Raw genomic sequence first — 17,267 nt, 5'->3', positions numbered from 1 at the left:
AATTGTCACTCTTCATGTTAGATTCATTTACTTCTTGTATTTGTCACTCATTACTTTATTGCTCAACAATTGTATGATTTATTTACATTAGATTAATTATCTATTTTAATATTAAGACAATTTATCTTTTTTAATTTCACTTTGGAAGCAATATCATTCACCCATTCTTACATTCTCAACAATTGTCGTTGAAACAACATGATTTTGAAGAAACTAATAAGTCGAGGACACAGAGAACTTACCCATCTGATAAGTCGGGTCTGTCCTCAATCGGACCAACATCAGAAAGCAGTAACAACTTAATCGGACTAAAAGTGGTAATTGAATTGAATTAATATGAAAATATGAAAGTGCGAAACTAAAAGATGAATTAGAAACATTATTAAGTTCTTGATTGATTTAAATTGTGTAGATTGTGTGAATTTGATGTTGTTACATGCGAAAAATATGAAATGACACTTTATAATGGGGAAAAATAACATAAAATCCAATTGACTGTTTTTAGCAATCAACATGTTAGGTTAAAATGGGTGGATGGTACCTCAACTGGTCAAGGAGTTGAATGTCGTACAAATCCCATAATTACAATACACACAAGTTAAATATGCACACAGCAGTCCATACTAAAACAAAGCTATTGCTTGAGTAAACACACTTCGACGACTCGACAACTGATTAAAGCTCCGCTGTACATATTACAAGTATACAAACAGAGAAACATACATAGAATAAGTGAGAACATCATAAATCAATTAAACGGTACGTAGAAATAGATTAAACAAACCCAACACTAAATAGCATCACTAACAATGATATACATTAAAAACAATGTCTCTATGAACTTCACAACACTAGTGAGACCATATACAATGGCAAAATAAATTTAACACCACTTTTTCACTTCCCAACACTTCACATCATTTTCTCTTTCTTCCACATAATCATTCAACACTTATTCAACTTTTACACTCTCCAATAGTTTTTTCATTCAACACTCTACCCCACCACTTTTTATTTCATATTCTTATTTAAATTTATATTTTTGTTTTTATAATTACATAAAATTACAATTATCGATTAAAATTAAATTAAAATAATTAACACTTAACGATTTATTTTTTAGTCTTTTTTAATAAAAACAAAATTTATTTAATGAAATTATACGATACAAATCATCTTAACTTAATTGTTGGGATTTTGAGAATTGTTGGGATTTTGAGAATTGTTGGCATAATTAGAAGAATTGTTGGGATCCATTTCACTAAAAAAAGATTAAAACTTCAAAAGAAAGACTAATTAAAAAAATAATAATAGATTAAGATAGTGAAAAACTTGGTTTTTTTTTCTGTGTCCAAATGAAATGAACCAAGTCTCTATTTGTAGACAAAAAAAAATCACGAATTTTGGTAAAAAAATAAAAAATTAATTTGCAATGAGATAATTGAGTTCAAAGGATAAAAATCATAAAAATCTAGCGAACCAATCAACAGCTGACAAGTGGCACCCTTTATGCATATTCAACATGTTGAATTGGGAATGGATTCTCTCAAGTGTAATTTACACTTGAGAGAATAAAGTGTGGTTTGTTACCATTGATCAAGAGAGAGAAACATATGAAAATTTAGAGAAAATGAATTTAGATGGTGTTAGATTACACTTTATTCTCTCAAGTGTAAATCACACTTGAGAGAATCAATTCCCTGTTGAATTCATTCATCATCTCCCTCCTCCACATCACATTAAACACCCCCACTCCAATGATTTCAACATGTTGACCTTCATTCAATACCCCAAATTCAACACCACTACACATGGTCTGAGTACCATTCTTGCTTGGAGGCTAGGTCATACGATATCAATCACACCCATGCATCACATAACATGATATAAACAAAACAAGATGAATAGTTATGAAAGATGGAGGGAAAGAAAAGAACCATAGCATATTGAGATAAATACAATCTTAAACTCGATATAAAATGTTGACGGCCAAACTTGTTTGTTACCCGGTGTAGAAAACTAAAAGTAGAAGTAAATAGTAAAAATTGGGGGGAAAGTTCGTTTTTTCTAGATAGCAAATTGCAAACTAAATTTGTTTTCAAGAATGTGAACCGTATAAAAATCAAATTGATTTGTCCTCTTCACCCTCCTCTCATCTCCTATGAAATAACTTTGAGTGGAACACAGTTCGCAAGTTAAAGTGTGAACCATTCGTTCACCTAATTTTCTATTTTCTGTCAAACTTATCAACTCTTGTAGCCTTGATACATGACTATTGCAAGTATAAATGTAAACTTGGTCATATCAAATAAAGTAACAATTCGGTATAGCTATGTTTACAGTGTGTGTGATTGGTCGATAATGTCACAACCGCTCCAGTGACAAATTAAAATATGATATAAGATAGTGACCGCATTTTTATATGGTACACTAGTTAAAGTGTAAAAGTGTAAATTGAGTTCACACTCTAAGTGTGTGTTTGGTTTAGCGGTGGTTAGAATTGAGTTCGGTAAAATTGAGTTTGACAGAATTGATTTTGTTAAAAGTGAGTTGAATAGAATTGATTTATGTTTGGATATATCAATGTAAAAGTGATTCTCAATATTTAATTTTGTTTGGATGATTTGAATCAAAATTACTTTTTAATGTGTAAATTACCAAAAGAGTCTTTTAACATATATAAAATTATAAGTTATTTTTGAATCAAAATTATTTTTTTCACCAACCAAACCCTTTTTTTTTGCGTGTTAACTAAAATATGGGCCTATTTTAATAGTAAAAAAATAAAATTAATCGTAACAAAAAAGTTTCAATCTCTCTTCATCTCTAACCTTGAGTAAAATTGACAAAAATTGATTTACGTGTTATTATTATTAGGCTTAATTAGTAAAATGGTTTCTTAAATACATTTTTTGTTTCAGATTGATCCCTTAAAGAAAAAGAGGTCTGAATAGGTCCCTTAAAGAAAAAAAGGTCCGAATAGGTCCCTTAAAGACATCTCCGTTAATCAGTTTTGTCCCTAAAAAAAAGGTCCGAATAGGACCAAACTGATTAACGAATATGTCTTTGAGGGACCTATTCGGACCTTTTTTTAGTGACAAAACTGATTAACGAATATGTCTTTGAGGGACCTATTCGGACATTTTTTTCTTTAAGGGACATATTCAGACCTTTTTTTTTCTTTAAGGGACCAATGTGAAACCAAAAATATCTTTAAGGGACCATTTTACTAATTAAACCTTATTATTATTATTGCTTCGTAAAAGTATTGGTATGATGAAATTTGCATAATGTTATCTCTCTCCCCGCCTCCCAAATTATTATATTTTTGGGTACCCTCTACGTGCAATTGTAGAGATTAATCATCTCGAGATAATTGAATGGGTTAACCTCTTCCAACAAATAATTCTCCGTATGCATCAACCAAAGACCCCAAATATCTACCACTTGTGATACATTATATTGATATCCTTTTGGATTTTAACATATGGACTTCGGAGAATCCAACAGATTATGAGAATCCTGTCATTTAGAATCGAAAAAATGCACAATTTTTAGGAATTTTGTGTTCCAATGTTGATAAAGCTACTCATGACATCAAAATATTGTTGATTTTGTTCCGGTTAAAAAATCTTTTGGGTAAAATCTATACTTGATAGAAAAGATCATTGTTCGATTCACCGCAACTGTGATTGAGAGGTGGTTGAAATCATTTGGGTGCTGAGATAAACAATAATAATAATTATCGGTTGTCACGATCTTATTGAAGAATTGTATCTCTAAACAAAGTTATCACTTGTTTCTAATTATGTTATATATAAAATTTCAAATGGAAATATTAAATAATTTAAAATTGAAAGATGCAACTGGTATTGTCAAATAGATTCCATTTTGATTTTTATGATAGTGAAGTCAACTAAGGAGAATTTGCACAGGCGTGGCTTAGAATTAAAAATTAAAAAAATGGTGTTTGATTGTTGAAGTTATGAGAGGACACAATGTGAAGTGGTTGCACAGCTACCGACAGGGTTGCTATTACTAATACAAAGGATTAAACAAATCTTAGTAGTAATTATTAACATTTTCAATCCCCTTTGGATGCAACAAATAGTAGTATTGTTCATAATACATCCAAAATAATTCACATTTTAGTTGTTGTCTCAATGAATAAACAATGTGATCGGCATGCCGAATCAGATTTGTGTTGTTTAAGTTTTTATATTATTATAGTTTGTTACATAATTTTACTAATGATGAATTAGTTTAAGTCGTAAGAAGTTGAGCCCTTAAATAGATTGGTTGTTAGAGGTTCATCTCTGAACAACGGTGAAAATTTCGTACTATTGTAACTAAAAATAATTAAGGCTTAAATATATTTTTAGTCATTACAAATATGTGACCTTTTAAATTTAGTCCCTAAATAATTTTAATAGTAATTTTAGTCCCTATAAAAATGTTTGTCAACATATTTTCAATGACCTCTCATAAAAAGTTAAAAATATGAATAATACACAAAAACTAATGCAATTGGAAATGCAAGGATTAACTAGCGTTAAGTCTAGAACGAAAATATAAATTTGTAAAACAAAAACCTACGAAATAAAGCTCTGGAATTCACACACAAAAAAAAATATCGAATTTTATTAATTGATTAAAGATAGTCCTTACGACTACAACACAAAATTATTTAAATACTAAACCGAAACTCTGACGTGATAAATATTCAAAATAGAAATAAAACAAAAAATTGCTAAAATTATGCTAAAAATATTAAATGCTGTTTTCGGGATTGAAAAGAACTCGGATGGCTTAACAAGCCCATATGTCACATCATAGTAGCAAGTTGGACTCGTGAGCCGACGGAAATGTATAATAATAGTCTTCCTGACATAGGATGCAAAACTTGCAACAATCCTGTCGCGAACCTATCTTTCCGACGCGCAACTTCATCTTCGATACACACAGCCAACTTTGCTACATCAATAAAAATTTATATATTGGCATAAATTATTTCGCATAAACTGAAAAATAAGTCAATCGAATCACACCCATATAGTTTGTTTACTATGTGGATCATAGTAATTTCCTGAAATATATAGATGATATCATATAAGAAATAATGTCAACATGGACAAAATTTACTATGACTAAAACAAAACAATGACCAAAAACAAATTTTCCTATATTTGACATGCTAAAATCAAACAACTTTTACATAGACTCAAAGTGAAAACTTGTATATAAAGTAAACTTAAGAGTACTCTTTAGTCTTTAATTACAAAGACCTTAATTAAATGTACTTAGTATAAATTATACAAAGAACATTCATTGATATTTTCAGTACATGAATTAATAAGATGTCAACCCTTACATTGTTCCCTCCACATTCTCTTTGAAACAGTCAATAATATCCAATCATGCATGTCTGTTCTGATCATAAGTGCAAAATCGTATGCATAGAAAATTGAGAGTTGAGTTAGAGTCATTTTCTATATATTAAAAATTCAATAGAATGTGTGACATTACTTTCAAGAAAGAAAAAATTGTACTACATAAGAATCTATTTTATTTTATTTTTTCTGATTTGAGTTAATTTCTTTTTATGCTTCTTGATTTCTCTCACTTATTGATTCAATGAAGCTCAAAAATAAGTTCATATTGTTGATTCTATTTCTGCATTGTGTTATTTTCAATGTTGAATCAAAGTGTGTGAAAGGGTGTGATGTAGCTTTAGCTTCATACTATATCATGCCTTTAGTACAACTCTCAAATATAACAACATTTATGCAATCAAAGATTGTTAAAAATTCTCCTAAAGTTATAATGAGCTATAATAAAGACATAGTATTTAGTAATGATAATCTATTTTCATATTTTAGAATCAACATTCCATTCCCATGTGAATGTATTGGAGGCGAATTTCTCGGTCATGTGTTTGAGTATTCTTCTTCTGAAGGAGATACTTACGATTTGATTGCGAATACTTATTATGCAAGTTTGACAACTGTTGAGGTTTTGAAAAAGTTCAATAGTTATGATCCAAATCATATACCTGTTAAGGCTAAGGTTAATGTTACTGTAAATTGTTCTTGTGGGAATAGTCAGATTTCAAAAGATTATGGCTTGTTTATTACTTATCCACTAAGGGCTAGGGATAATCTTCAAAAGATTGCAAGTGATTCTGAACTTGATGAAGGGTTGATACAGAGTTTCAATTCTGGTGTCAATTTTAGCAAAGGGAGTGGGATTGTGTTCATTCCAGGAAGAGGTATGTTTTCCATTTCTTGCATCACCTTTTGATGTTTTTCTTTTTAAAAAATAAGCGGCGAAACTTACACATACTATGTGTGGATCTAAACCTGCACCCTAGCATATCAAATGTTTGTGCAGTCTTTTACCATACGAGTTGCACTTACGAGACTCGCCTTTTCATGTTTTGATAAGAAGTATTTGGTATAAATATATCAGTTAGAGTATATTTGAAGGATAAATAATATGCCAACTGCGGTGGCACAGATGGTTTGTGACCTTTTGCTCACACATTGTGTGACGTGTGTATGTCTAAAACTCCGCAGTTTGTAGATTATATGTAAATTACATTGTAAATCTTCAATGAGGTTGGTGGTTTTTATCAGAAATACTTGGTATAATTATGATTAGTTACATAAATGTTAGTCCTCCGGTTCTCTGAAAAGAAGAATCTTGGTAATCTGAAGTACAGATGGGTTGTAAGTAAAGTCTGGTTAAGGATTGTTGTATCCAAAGTTTGATCCTGGGCACTCCCGATTGATACGACTTTCACATATATGGTATAAACTTTAATTAAGTTGCTTAAAGTTTAATTTATTTATTTTTAACTTTGCAGATCAAAATGGAGATTATGTTCCCTTGTATCCTAGGTAGGTAACTTTGATTGTCACCTTTCATGTTGATCATGCATATACAAGTAACTTCGTGTTTTGTGCTAGCTTTCTAACATTCTTTTTTCCTTCTTGCAGAACAGGTTTGAAATTCTGAATTGGCATTATGATGATTAATTTTAGCTTGATGCATGTTCAGAAAAAAGGTCAATGCCTCTTGTAACCATAAATTTGGTTCTATATATACAGGTCTTGCTAAAGGTGCAGCTATTGGTATAACTATAGCAGGAATATTTGGACTTCTATTAATAGTTATTTGTATATATGTCAAATACTTCCAAAAGAAGGAAGAAGAGAAAGTTAAACTTCCACAAACTTCTATTGCACTTTCAACTCAAGATGGTAATGGTATATTTTTGTATCTTATGATATAAGCATTTCTATAAGTATTTGAGAAAGATTACGAAAATAAGCTATCATGAGAAGCATATCGAAATTTCAATATGCTTGTCATGATAGCTTATGAAAATAATTTACTATATTATATGGAAACAGTTTAATCATATGGTTGCTGATTTTTGTTTCTGATGCCGGTGAAGCCTCTGGTAGTGGAGAATATGAAACATCAGGATCCAGTGTGCCTGGTACTGGTAGTACTGCTGGTCTTACGGGCATTATGGTCGCAAAGTCAACAGAATTTTCGTATCAAGAACTAGCTAAAGCTACAAATAACTTCAGCTTGGAGCATAAAATTGGTCAAGGTGGATTTGGAGCTGTCTATTATGCAGAACTTAGAGGCGAGGTAAATAAAGAAACTAATAGTCAATTTACAGTTGTTCCTGAGAGGATTTGAACTCTGTCTCTCGAGGTTTCAAAGTCAAAGCTATCACCGAACTAACACCTCATGAAAACGTATAAAACTGTTTTCTCAAACGTATTATCTGTTCTCGTTTTTTGGTTTTACGAATACAAGAATTTAAGAAAAAGTTTTGTAAATTATGTTGCACTGATCACTTAAGGTGAATTGGAAAGTTTCTGTTTTTATTCTCACGTAGAATATAACCACTATTTTCTAGTTGGATTTCCTCTCATACAATTTATTCTATGCAGAAAACAGCGATTAAGAAGATGGACGTACAAGCGTCGACAGAATTTCTTTGTGAGTTGAAAGTCTTAACACATGTTCATCACTTGAATCTGGTACTTTTCCTTTAATATTTTTTTCCATTGTTGAAATCCTTATCTTGCTACATAACCAGTTTCAAGCAGATATTCTAAACCTTATTCTGATTTTACCTACATTTTTATGAACAAACATAGGTGAGGTTGATTGGATATTGCGTCGAGGGGTCACTTTTCCTTGTATATGAACATATTGACAATGGAAACTTGGGTGAATACTTGCATGGTATAGGTAAGATCAGAACAAAAAAAGTGCTAATATTTTTAAGTGATTTTGCAATATTTTCACAAAGTTATTAATCAATGCTAACATGATTTCAGGCAGAGAACCATTACCATGGTCTAGCAGAGTGCAAATTGCTCTTGATTCAGCAAGAGGTCTTGAATACATTCATGAACACACTGTACCTGTGTATATCCATCGCGATGTAAAATCCGCAAATATATTGATAGACAAAAACTTACGCGGAAAGGTTGTTTCTTGATCGATTTTAATGATTTGCATTCAAAATTATAATTATTTTTTCTTTTTTAGATTAATTAAACTATAAATGGTTTTAAAATCAGGTCGCGGATTTTGGCTTGACCAAACTTATTGAAGTTGGAAACTCCACACTTCACACTCGTCTCGTTGGAACTTTTGGTTACATGCCACCTGAGTATGATTTCTTTTCACTTTGTAGTAAATTTCGAGTTTAATGTTTATGTACCGATAGTATTTAACAAAAATTCACACAGACATTCAATCACATCTCACCATATGTCACTTTGTTGTATTATACGGTGAGATATGACTGGATGATTGTACAGATTTTTTTTTTAAATTCATTCGATTTTTACTTTTGCAGATATGCTCAATATGGTGATGTATCTCCAAAAATAGATGTGTATGCTTTCGGAGTTGTTCTTTATGAACTTATATCTGCAAAGAATGCTATTCTAAAGACAGGTGAATCTGTTGCTGAATCAAAGGGTCTTGTAGTCTTGGTAGGTCTAAAATCTAGATACCCCTTTATCCGACTAAAATCAATTTTACTTAGAAAACACTAAAAAAAATAAAAAATTAATCAAATGTTAGTATGTTAGTTGTTACGAAGTTACTCTTAACTTATTTTTTGTACTGCAGTTCGAAGAAGCACTTAATCAGATTGATCCTTTAGAAGGTATTCGCAAATTGGTCGATCCTAGGCTGAAAGAGAACTATCCAATTGATTCTGTTCTAAAGGTGGGACTCATTTCTCTTCGATGAAAATTTTAATGTTATTTTCTAAGAAATAATATTATGAATTCATAAAATAGTGAAATATAATTAAAGAAAATTTGAATGTTATTTTATAAGAAATAAATTGAGTAAATTGGCAATTCGTCTCCTAAAATTATAAGGCCAGACATTTACACAGTTGAAATTTGCAAATAAAAGTTCGATTTCTAGTGGGAACAATTTTTGGTCGGATTATATTTACCTCGCGGTTGAACTCTGGATTATCGGAATCCCTTTCCCTGAAACCAGAGGGTTCAAAACCACAAAAAAAGTCTAATTCTGGTTCTTTACGTTAATTTGTTTTTAATTTACCGTCGTTGAATTATATTTGGCACTAGATTGAATTTCTTAAGGTGTGGTGAATATATGTTTGAATTTCAGATGGTTGAACTTGCAAGAGGATGTACAAGAGACAATCCACTACTACGTCCAAGTATGAGATCTATAGTTGTTGCTCTTATGACACTTTCATCACCAACTGAAGATTGTTATTATGACACTTCCTATGAAAATCAATCTCTCATAAATATACTCTCACTCAGATGAACGTTTTGTTTTGTGTTCAAATTTCATTTCCCAAAAATTCAGAATGTCCTAGATCTCAAGAAGACATGGTGTAATTATTTTTTGTGAAGTAGTAAACACTAAAGTAATTCAAATTTATTTGTAAGTTTTTTTTTTAATGAAATATACTAGTACAATATTTGTTTGTTTTTTAAAAGGCAATATTTTTCTTCCTAATATTGAATATATGAAGTTTTTAGGCAAAAATTGAAGTGCAAAACATCACTATTGTTGATTATGGGACAATCCTAACAACCATGGATTACAAGTTCAATTTCAACTTGAAGACACGAAGTTTAAAAACGTAGCTTGCATTGAATTGGCATTCAGTCAGTGAGATCACTCTGCATAGTATCGTCGACTGTAGTAAGAATTTCTTCTGCTTTTTAAGTACTAGTCAACGTTTAAACACCCATCCACTCACGCTCCAGCCTTCCTCCGCCGGCCCTAATTTTTTTCTTTTGAGTTTTCTTCTTCCTTCACCTCTAAGGGGTGGTTTTAGGTCCTTTTTTTACCTAAAATCACCCCTCTGCATCTTTTTTCTTGTTTTTAATATAAATAAGTGATTTTCACATATATTAAGTCTTTTAATTTTTCTTTCTTTTGTTGTGATATCTTCATCTGAGTGCGGGTTGTGTTGTTCGTCGTCATTGGTACGACATTTGTTTGTCCGTTCGTTTAGTTCATATTGAAGACCAACTTCAATCAATTGCAGATTCAATCAATGATTTAGACATCATCGTTGCAGATTCAGAAGCATGGACATTCCGGTGACTTTAGTTTTATCATATTATTTGTCGGCATTTTGTCGTTGTATGCTATTAACTTGGATGTTGTGAGTTTGTTCGCAGATTCATCCTTTTTGTTTTTAACTATGTTGAATTTGTACTTGAATTTGATGTGCTCTATCAATTATTGGAATGAATAAATATCGTTATTTTCTTGTGTCAAAAAAAAAATACTAGTCACCGACTAATTAATTTTTTTTTTTTTTTTTTCCGACCAATTAGTATTTTCCATTGAATTAGCTTGCACTGAATTTGCTTTTTTGATCAAAATCCACAGAAAAGCAACCAATTATAAAGATAATCTACCATTCTCTTGGGGCATATGTGTCTATGTGTACTTTCCTCTGACTCATTATAAGTGTCTATTTTGCAAATTTTCAATATCTCGGATTATTTGTCTATTAAGACAATATTTATTAATTTTTTCCACAAATATACTCTTATTTATTGAATTTCAGCTCATCTAACAATCCACTAACTACTAGTAATAAAAGTGTTTAAGTAAAAGAAACTCAACTCAGCTAATTATTATCTTAAAAAATAAAACACCTAAAATGAAATTAACTTATCAAGAGATTAAGATATTATTGACACTACTAGAAATATGCTTAAGATATTACTCCCTCCGGTCCTTATTATAAGGAACATTTTGAAAAAATCACACAGACCAATGAAGCACATTTAACATAGTTATTTTTATTTAATACTCTTATAAATTTTAATTTATTCCATGTATACCCTTATTTAATTACTCTTTATTCAACTAACTTACTTATTTTTAAATTCTCTCTCATAATAAATAAGGGCATAAGTGAAATTGAACATTTAAAACATTTGAAAATTGGTCAAAATTTCTTATAAAAAGGACCAAATTTTTTGCCCTAAGTGTTCTTTATAAAAAGGACCGGAGGGAGTATTTCTGGTACTGTGAGGAATCGAATATCTACAAACAAAAAGTCATCATTTGCCACTAATTATGTTATATATACAATTTAAAAATGAATATAAAATTAAACAGAAATTTGCAACTGGTAATGTCAAGTACTTCAATTTTGATTTTTATTATAGTGAAGTCAATGAATCCATCTATAAAGACGTGGCTTATAATTAAAAATGGAAATTATGGTGTTTGTTTGAATTATATGAGACATTGTAAAGTGGTTGCATAGCTACCGACAGGGTTGCCATTACGAATGCAAAGTATTAAACAAACAAATCCTAACATTTTCAATCTCTTTGGATGTCACAAAATATTCTTCATAATACACCCAAATTAATTGACATCCAACTTGTTGCCTAATAAGTAAACAAAGTGATTGGCATATCAACATCAAGTTGTGCTTTTTAATAGATTTTTAATAAAAATTTCTAAATTATAATTATTTAAAATTGTAGAAAATTATTGTTGAGTTTTCAATTTTTTTTTTTACTAAGAGTTTTCAATATTTTAAATGGTACTCCCTCCATATTATTTTAAGGCTGGTTTGACCCTACTTATTTTCTACTTCTCCTTAAAAGAAATAGAGAAGTAGAAAATTGTATTTGACCCTATTTCTCCTTAAAAGAATTACAGAAATAAAGTAAAGAAGTAAAAAATAAGGAGAAGTTTGGTCAAAACTAGAGGGCCTCAGTAGTGTCACTTTTAACTATTGCATACATGTCAATGCACAACTTTTATCATTAATATATTTAATTATTTATTATAAAAAGTTATGAAATTTTACACTTTAAAAATATTTGTCCGGACAAATTGAACAAAATCATATATGTTAACATTAGTTTTATATACGAATAAAAATTTGTGGTCAAAGTAGATTGTGTGAATAATACACAATGGTAAAAAAAACGACACTTAAGAAGAAACAAACAAAGTAAATAACCAAGACATTGAGCTCAAATGGTAAATGACCCACTTCTAAGACGGATAGTTCGAGAAAACCCGAGTTCGATTCTCTGGATTAGTGAGGCCACCTTCTCCTGAAAACTAGAGGGTTATTGACAAAAAAAAATGTAAGTACTAAACTAAACATTACAAGACGTAACAAGATCTGGATCCTCTGTTGCAGATTCTTTCCTGTAGTTTGTGCGACTCAAAACTCACCCTTTGTTCTATATTAAAAACCATTTATTAATTTTATTTCTTCCCTTTAAAATCACTCAAAAGTTGGATTAGAGGCAGAATAGATAGCAGAAGGGGCAGTGCTGGAGATTATCCAATTTCGACATAACAACACAGGACGAAGTTTGAACTATTGAACAAATTTTGTCTTATACAAAATGATCCAAAATGATTTCTTTCAAAAGAATACTTATTTACTTAATAATTTAATAATCTAATATACCGGTACATTGAAATTTTTCATATCTACCATAAAATTTTCTTTTTATGGAGTCCATGAATGAATAAATGACATGTCAACTCATTGTAGCCAACCGTTATATTGTTCCCTCCACTTTCTCTTCCAAACAGTCAAACATATCCAATCACGCATGTCTCTTCTGATCATATAATTGAGCAAAATCGTGTGCATATCAATTTATATATACTATATATATTATACGATTACATTCACAAAACAATTGAGGGATGAGTCAAGCCAGTCTCCATATACAAAAAAAATTCAATAGTCCATTAAATATAGCCATATAATATATAAATATAAGAGCTACAAAGTGTGACATTACTTTCAAAAAAGAAAATTTGAGTTAATTTCTTTTTCAGCTTCTTCCTTTCATTCAGAAGCCATTTTGATTTTCTCTCTTTCTTATTGACCAAATATGAAACTAAAAAATGTGTTACTATTGGTCTTTCTATTTGTTGAATGTGTTTTTTTCAAAGTTGAATCAAAGTGTGTGAAAGGGTGTGATATAGCTTTAGCTTCTTACTATGTCTTACCTTTAGTTGAACTTCCAAGTGTAAAAAACTTTATGCAATCAAAGATTGTTACAAATTCTTCTGATATTTTAAATAAATACAATAAAGTCTTAGTAACCAATCATGGTAATATTTTTTCATTTTTTAGAATCAATATTCCATTCCCATGTGAATGTATTGGAGGTGAATTTCTTGGTCATGTGTTTGAATACACAGCGAAAGAAGGCGATACTTATGATTTGATTGCAAATACTTATTATGTAAGTTTAACAACTGTTGAGCTTTTGAAAAAGTTCAATAGTTATGATCCAAATCATATACCTGCTAAGGGTAAGGTTAATGTCACTGTCAATTGTTCTTGTGGGAATAGCCAAGTTTCAAAAGATTATGGCTTGTTTATTACATATCCACTTAGAACTGGTGATACTCTTAAGAAGATTGCAAATGAGTCTAAACTTGATGAAGGGTTGTTACAGAATTACAATCCTGGTGTCGATTTCAGCAAAGAGAGTGGGATTGTGTTCATTCCAGGAAGAGGTATGTATATTCTTAGTTTCTTTCGATGTTTTGTTCGAAAGTATTTAGTATAAATATATCGGTTAAAGTATAGTCAAAAGCTAAATTACTGTAAAGTCTTCTACTACCAATGGGAGGTAAGTAAAGTCTGGTCAATGATCATTTCAATCATGATTTGAACTCATCTACTACCAATCAATTCGAACTTTACTAAAATTCATTAATCACTTGAGTCCAACCATTTGGTTTCAAGTAGAGTATATTCAATGGTTAAACTACTCTTTTATTCTTCTTCAATGAATTTGCTCAAAGTTTTTTGTCTATTTCAATTTTGCAGATCAAAATGGAGATTATGTTCCCTTATATCCTAGGTAAGTAACTTTGATTATCTGACTTTTCATGTTGAATTCTATATAGAATTAATTAAATATTACTCCATGTTTGGTTCAATCTTGCTAACTTTCATTTTCTTTTTCCTTCTTGCAGAACAGGTTTGGCCTTTTGAGTTCATATTATGATGATTATTTTTGGCACAAAAAATATGAGAAAGTAAAAACGGTTAATGCCTCGTTCTATATATACGCAGGTCTTGCTAAGGGCGCAGCGGTTGGTATATCTATAGCAGGAATATTCGGGTTTGTATTATTTGTTATCTGTATATATGTTAGATACATTAAGAAGAAGGAAGAAGAGAAAGATAAACTTCCTCGAACTTCTATGAAGCTTTCAACTCAAGATGGTAATGGTATATATTTTTCATATTCAGATTCTTTCTAAATTCTTATTAACTACTTATTTGATATTATATATGATGTAAACTCTTGTATCAGGATTCGATAGACCTAATGAAAATAGCTTATGACATGTTCATAACCTGATTTTTATTTTTTTTTCAACTCAGGTAGTGGAGAATATGAAACTTCCAGTGGCACTGGTAGTGCTACTGGCCTTACAGGTATTATGGTGGCAAAGTCAACAGAGTTTTCATATCAAGAACTAGCCAAAGCTACAAATAACTTCAACTTGGATCATAAAATTGGTCAAGGTGGATTTGGAGCTGTTTATTATGCAGAACTTAGAGGCGAGGTAATTAAGAAACTGAATCTATATCTTCACTTCTATAACATGATTAACCATTATTTACTAATGCATAATGTTCTTAAGGGTGAAAAAGTATGTTTCTGTTTTTCACTCTTTTTCTCTCATATAATTTATTCTATGCAGAAAACAGCAATTAAGAAGATGGACGTACAAGCGTCGACAGAATTTCTTTGTGAGTTGAAGGTCTTAACACATGTTCATCACTTGAATCTGGTATACCATCACTTGAATTTCTTTGTGAGTTGAAGGTCTTAACACATGTTCTTTGCGAGTTGTAACCCTACATTTTTATGAACAACGTAGGTACGTTTGATTGGATATTGCGTTGAGGGATCACTTTTCCTTGTATACGAACATATTGACAATGGAAACTTGGGTCATTATTTGCACGGAATAGGTAGAATCAGCAGAAAAAAACTGCTTATATTTTTCTGTGATCTTACAGTATTGTCAAACAGTTATTAAAGATGATGAAATAATTCCAGGTAAAGAACCATTACCATGGTCAAGTAGAGTTCAGATTGCTCTAGATTCAGCAAGAGGCCTTGAATACATTCATGAGCACACTGTGCCTGTGTATATCCATCGAGATGTAAAATCAGCAAATATATTGATAGACAAAAACTTGCGCGGAAAGGTTCATTATAACAAATCTTAATGATCTACATTCCAAATTTTTATTATTCATTTCTTCTGAGATTAATTAAACTATGAATGGCTTTAAATTCAGGTTGCAGATTTTGGCTTAACCAAACTTATTGAAGTTGGAAGCTCTACACTTCACACTCGTCTTGTTGGAACTTTCGGATACATGCCACCAGAGTATGATCCGTTTTCACTATGTATTGAATTTGTATGCAGTGCATAGATCTTAGATTATTAATTAGCTGCATTGTTTTTGCAGGTATGCTCAATATGGCGATATTTCTCCGAAAATAGATGTATATGCTTTTGGAGTTGTTCTTTTTGAACTTATTTCTGCAAAGAATGCTGTTCTAAGGACAGGTGAAACTGTTGCTGAATCAAAGGGTCTTGTAGCCTTGGTAGGTCTAGAATTTAGACACCCCTTAATCCAACTAAATCGATTATAGTTACTTAGAAAACACTGAATTCTTGCTTTTTTTCATAGTCAAATGTTAGTATGATAGTAATTATGTAGTTACCCTTGACTTGTTTTGTATTGCAGTTTGGAGAAGCACTTAATCAAATTGATCCTTTAGAAGGTCTTCGCAAACTTGTGGATCCTAGGCTTAAAGAAAACTATCTAATTGAAGATGTTCTCAAGGTGGGAAAACAATATGAAACTTTTCTCTCAAAATTTGGCACTAGCTAGATTTTGTCATTTGACAGAACTTAAGGTTGTGAATATTTGAATTGCAGATGGCTGAACTTGGGAGAGCATGTACACGAGACAATCCGTTACTACGCCCAAGTATGAGATCTGCAGTTGTGGCTCTTATGAGACTTTCACCACCAACCCAAGATTGTGATGATGATGATGATGATGATACTTCCTATGAAAATCAAACTATCATAAATCTATTGTCAGTGAGATGAAGGTTCTCTATACCCAATTTAATGGTGTTTGTTAAAACTTTACAACAAAAGGTTTGTACATTGTATATAAAACATTGCACTTGGGGAGTTTTTTTACCTATAAAATACAAACACTCCTCAGATTATGTGTGTCGGACATGCATCACTGTCCGACACCAACACAACTTTGACACACATGATTACAAATCGGTGACGAGTCTGTGTTTCATAGGTTTTTACCTTCTGCTTCAGTTTGTATTTCCCAAAACAGTCAAAATCTCCTGTAATTATTTTTAGTGAAGTTTTTTCTTTTGACCAACTTTTTAGTGAAGATGTAAACACTAGGACGGTTTATATGTATATATTTTTTAAAAAAATATTTGTCAGCGATTTATATGTGGGAGTTGGGCTTTATGAACCCAACTTGGAGTCATACATAAAAGTCATGAACTCGATGAGAGGGTTTATATAGGATTGGACAATTCTCCCATTTGAACCATGGTTTTAAGGAGAGGGAGAGGAAACTTTCTTTTATAGGATTTGGTTGGGGGGCACAATAAGCCACCCTATAACTAAAATCAGAT

The 17,267-nt window shown here is 31.0% G+C and overlaps 2 protein-coding genes across 4 annotated transcripts; both read left to right on the top strand.

Moving 5' to 3' along the window:
* Positions 1-5,297: 5,297 nt before the first annotated feature.
* Positions 5,298-10,022, top strand: LOC123921715 (lysM domain receptor-like kinase 3). Of its 2 annotated transcripts, none has more exons than XM_045974366.1 (12): positions 5,298-6,268; positions 6,866-6,899; positions 6,999-7,003; positions 7,110-7,268; positions 7,460-7,662; positions 7,971-8,060; positions 8,181-8,274; positions 8,364-8,515; positions 8,610-8,701; positions 8,891-9,029; positions 9,169-9,267; positions 9,685-10,022. In XM_045974366.1, exons 1-12 carry the CDS (start codon positions 5,635-5,637, stop codon positions 9,847-9,849), a joined length of 1,866 nt encoding a protein of 621 aa, XP_045830322.1. In that variant the 5' UTR covers positions 5,298-5,634; the 3' UTR covers positions 9,850-10,022. The 2 variants fall into 2 exon arrangements, with proteins under 2 accessions (XP_045830322.1, XP_045830323.1); XM_045974367.1 differs by having other exon boundaries at positions 5,300-6,268; positions 7,110-7,262.
* Positions 10,023-13,133: 3,111 nt separating this feature from the next.
* On the top strand, positions 13,134-16,912 carry LOC123921773 (lysM domain receptor-like kinase 3). Of its 2 annotated transcripts, none has more exons than XM_045974446.1 (12): positions 13,134-14,067; positions 14,384-14,417; positions 14,533-14,537; positions 14,633-14,785; positions 14,948-15,132; positions 15,271-15,360; positions 15,451-15,544; positions 15,633-15,784; positions 15,878-15,969; positions 16,052-16,190; positions 16,334-16,432; positions 16,528-16,912. In XM_045974446.1, the coding sequence occupies exons 1-12, from the start codon at positions 13,434-13,436 to the stop codon at positions 16,702-16,704; spliced, it is 1,854 nt and encodes a 617-aa protein (XP_045830402.1). In that variant the 5' UTR covers positions 13,134-13,433; the 3' UTR covers positions 16,705-16,912. The 2 variants fall into 2 exon arrangements, with proteins under 2 accessions (XP_045830402.1, XP_045830401.1); XM_045974445.1 differs by having other exon boundaries at positions 13,135-14,067; positions 14,633-14,791; positions 16,528-16,911.
* The last annotated feature ends 355 nt before the right edge of the window (positions 16,913-17,267 follow it).

This window comes from Trifolium pratense, linkage group LG4 (assembly GCF_020283565.1).
Source record: "Trifolium pratense cultivar HEN17-A07 linkage group LG4, ARS_RC_1.1, whole genome shotgun sequence".
In the NCBI taxonomy this organism is placed as follows: domain Eukaryota; kingdom Viridiplantae; phylum Streptophyta; class Magnoliopsida; order Fabales; family Fabaceae; genus Trifolium; species Trifolium pratense.
Note: the sequence above shows the minus strand (reverse complement) of the source record. Positions and strands in the feature narration are given on the sequence as shown.

What these genes read in the sequence shown, in the direction of transcription:
- LOC123921773 (XM_045974445.1), top strand. Translation starts at nt 13,434, where the DNA reads ATGAAACTAAAAAATGTGTTACTATTGGTCTTTCTATTTGTTGAATGT. An exon ending in TTCGGATACATGCCACCAGA is followed by an intron (nt 15,970 to 16,051) that starts GTATGATCCGTT and finishes TTGTTTTTGCAG; the next exon opens with GTATGCTCAATATGGCGATA. An exon ending in CAAAGGGTCTTGTAGCCTTG is followed by an intron (nt 16,191 to 16,333) that starts GTAGGTCTAGAA and finishes TTTGTATTGCAG; the next exon opens with TTTGGAGAAGCACTTAATCA.
- LOC123921715 (XM_045974366.1), top strand. Translation starts at nt 5,635, where the DNA reads ATGAAGCTCAAAAATAAGTTCATATTGTTGATTCTATTTCTGCATTGT. An exon ending in ATGCAGAACTTAGAGGCGAG is followed by an intron (nt 7,663 to 7,970) that starts GTAAATAAAGAA and finishes TATTCTATGCAG; the next exon opens with AAAACAGCGATTAAGAAGAT. An exon ending in ATGTTCATCACTTGAATCTG is followed by an intron (nt 8,061 to 8,180) that starts GTACTTTTCCTT and finishes GAACAAACATAG; the next exon opens with GTGAGGTTGATTGGATATTG.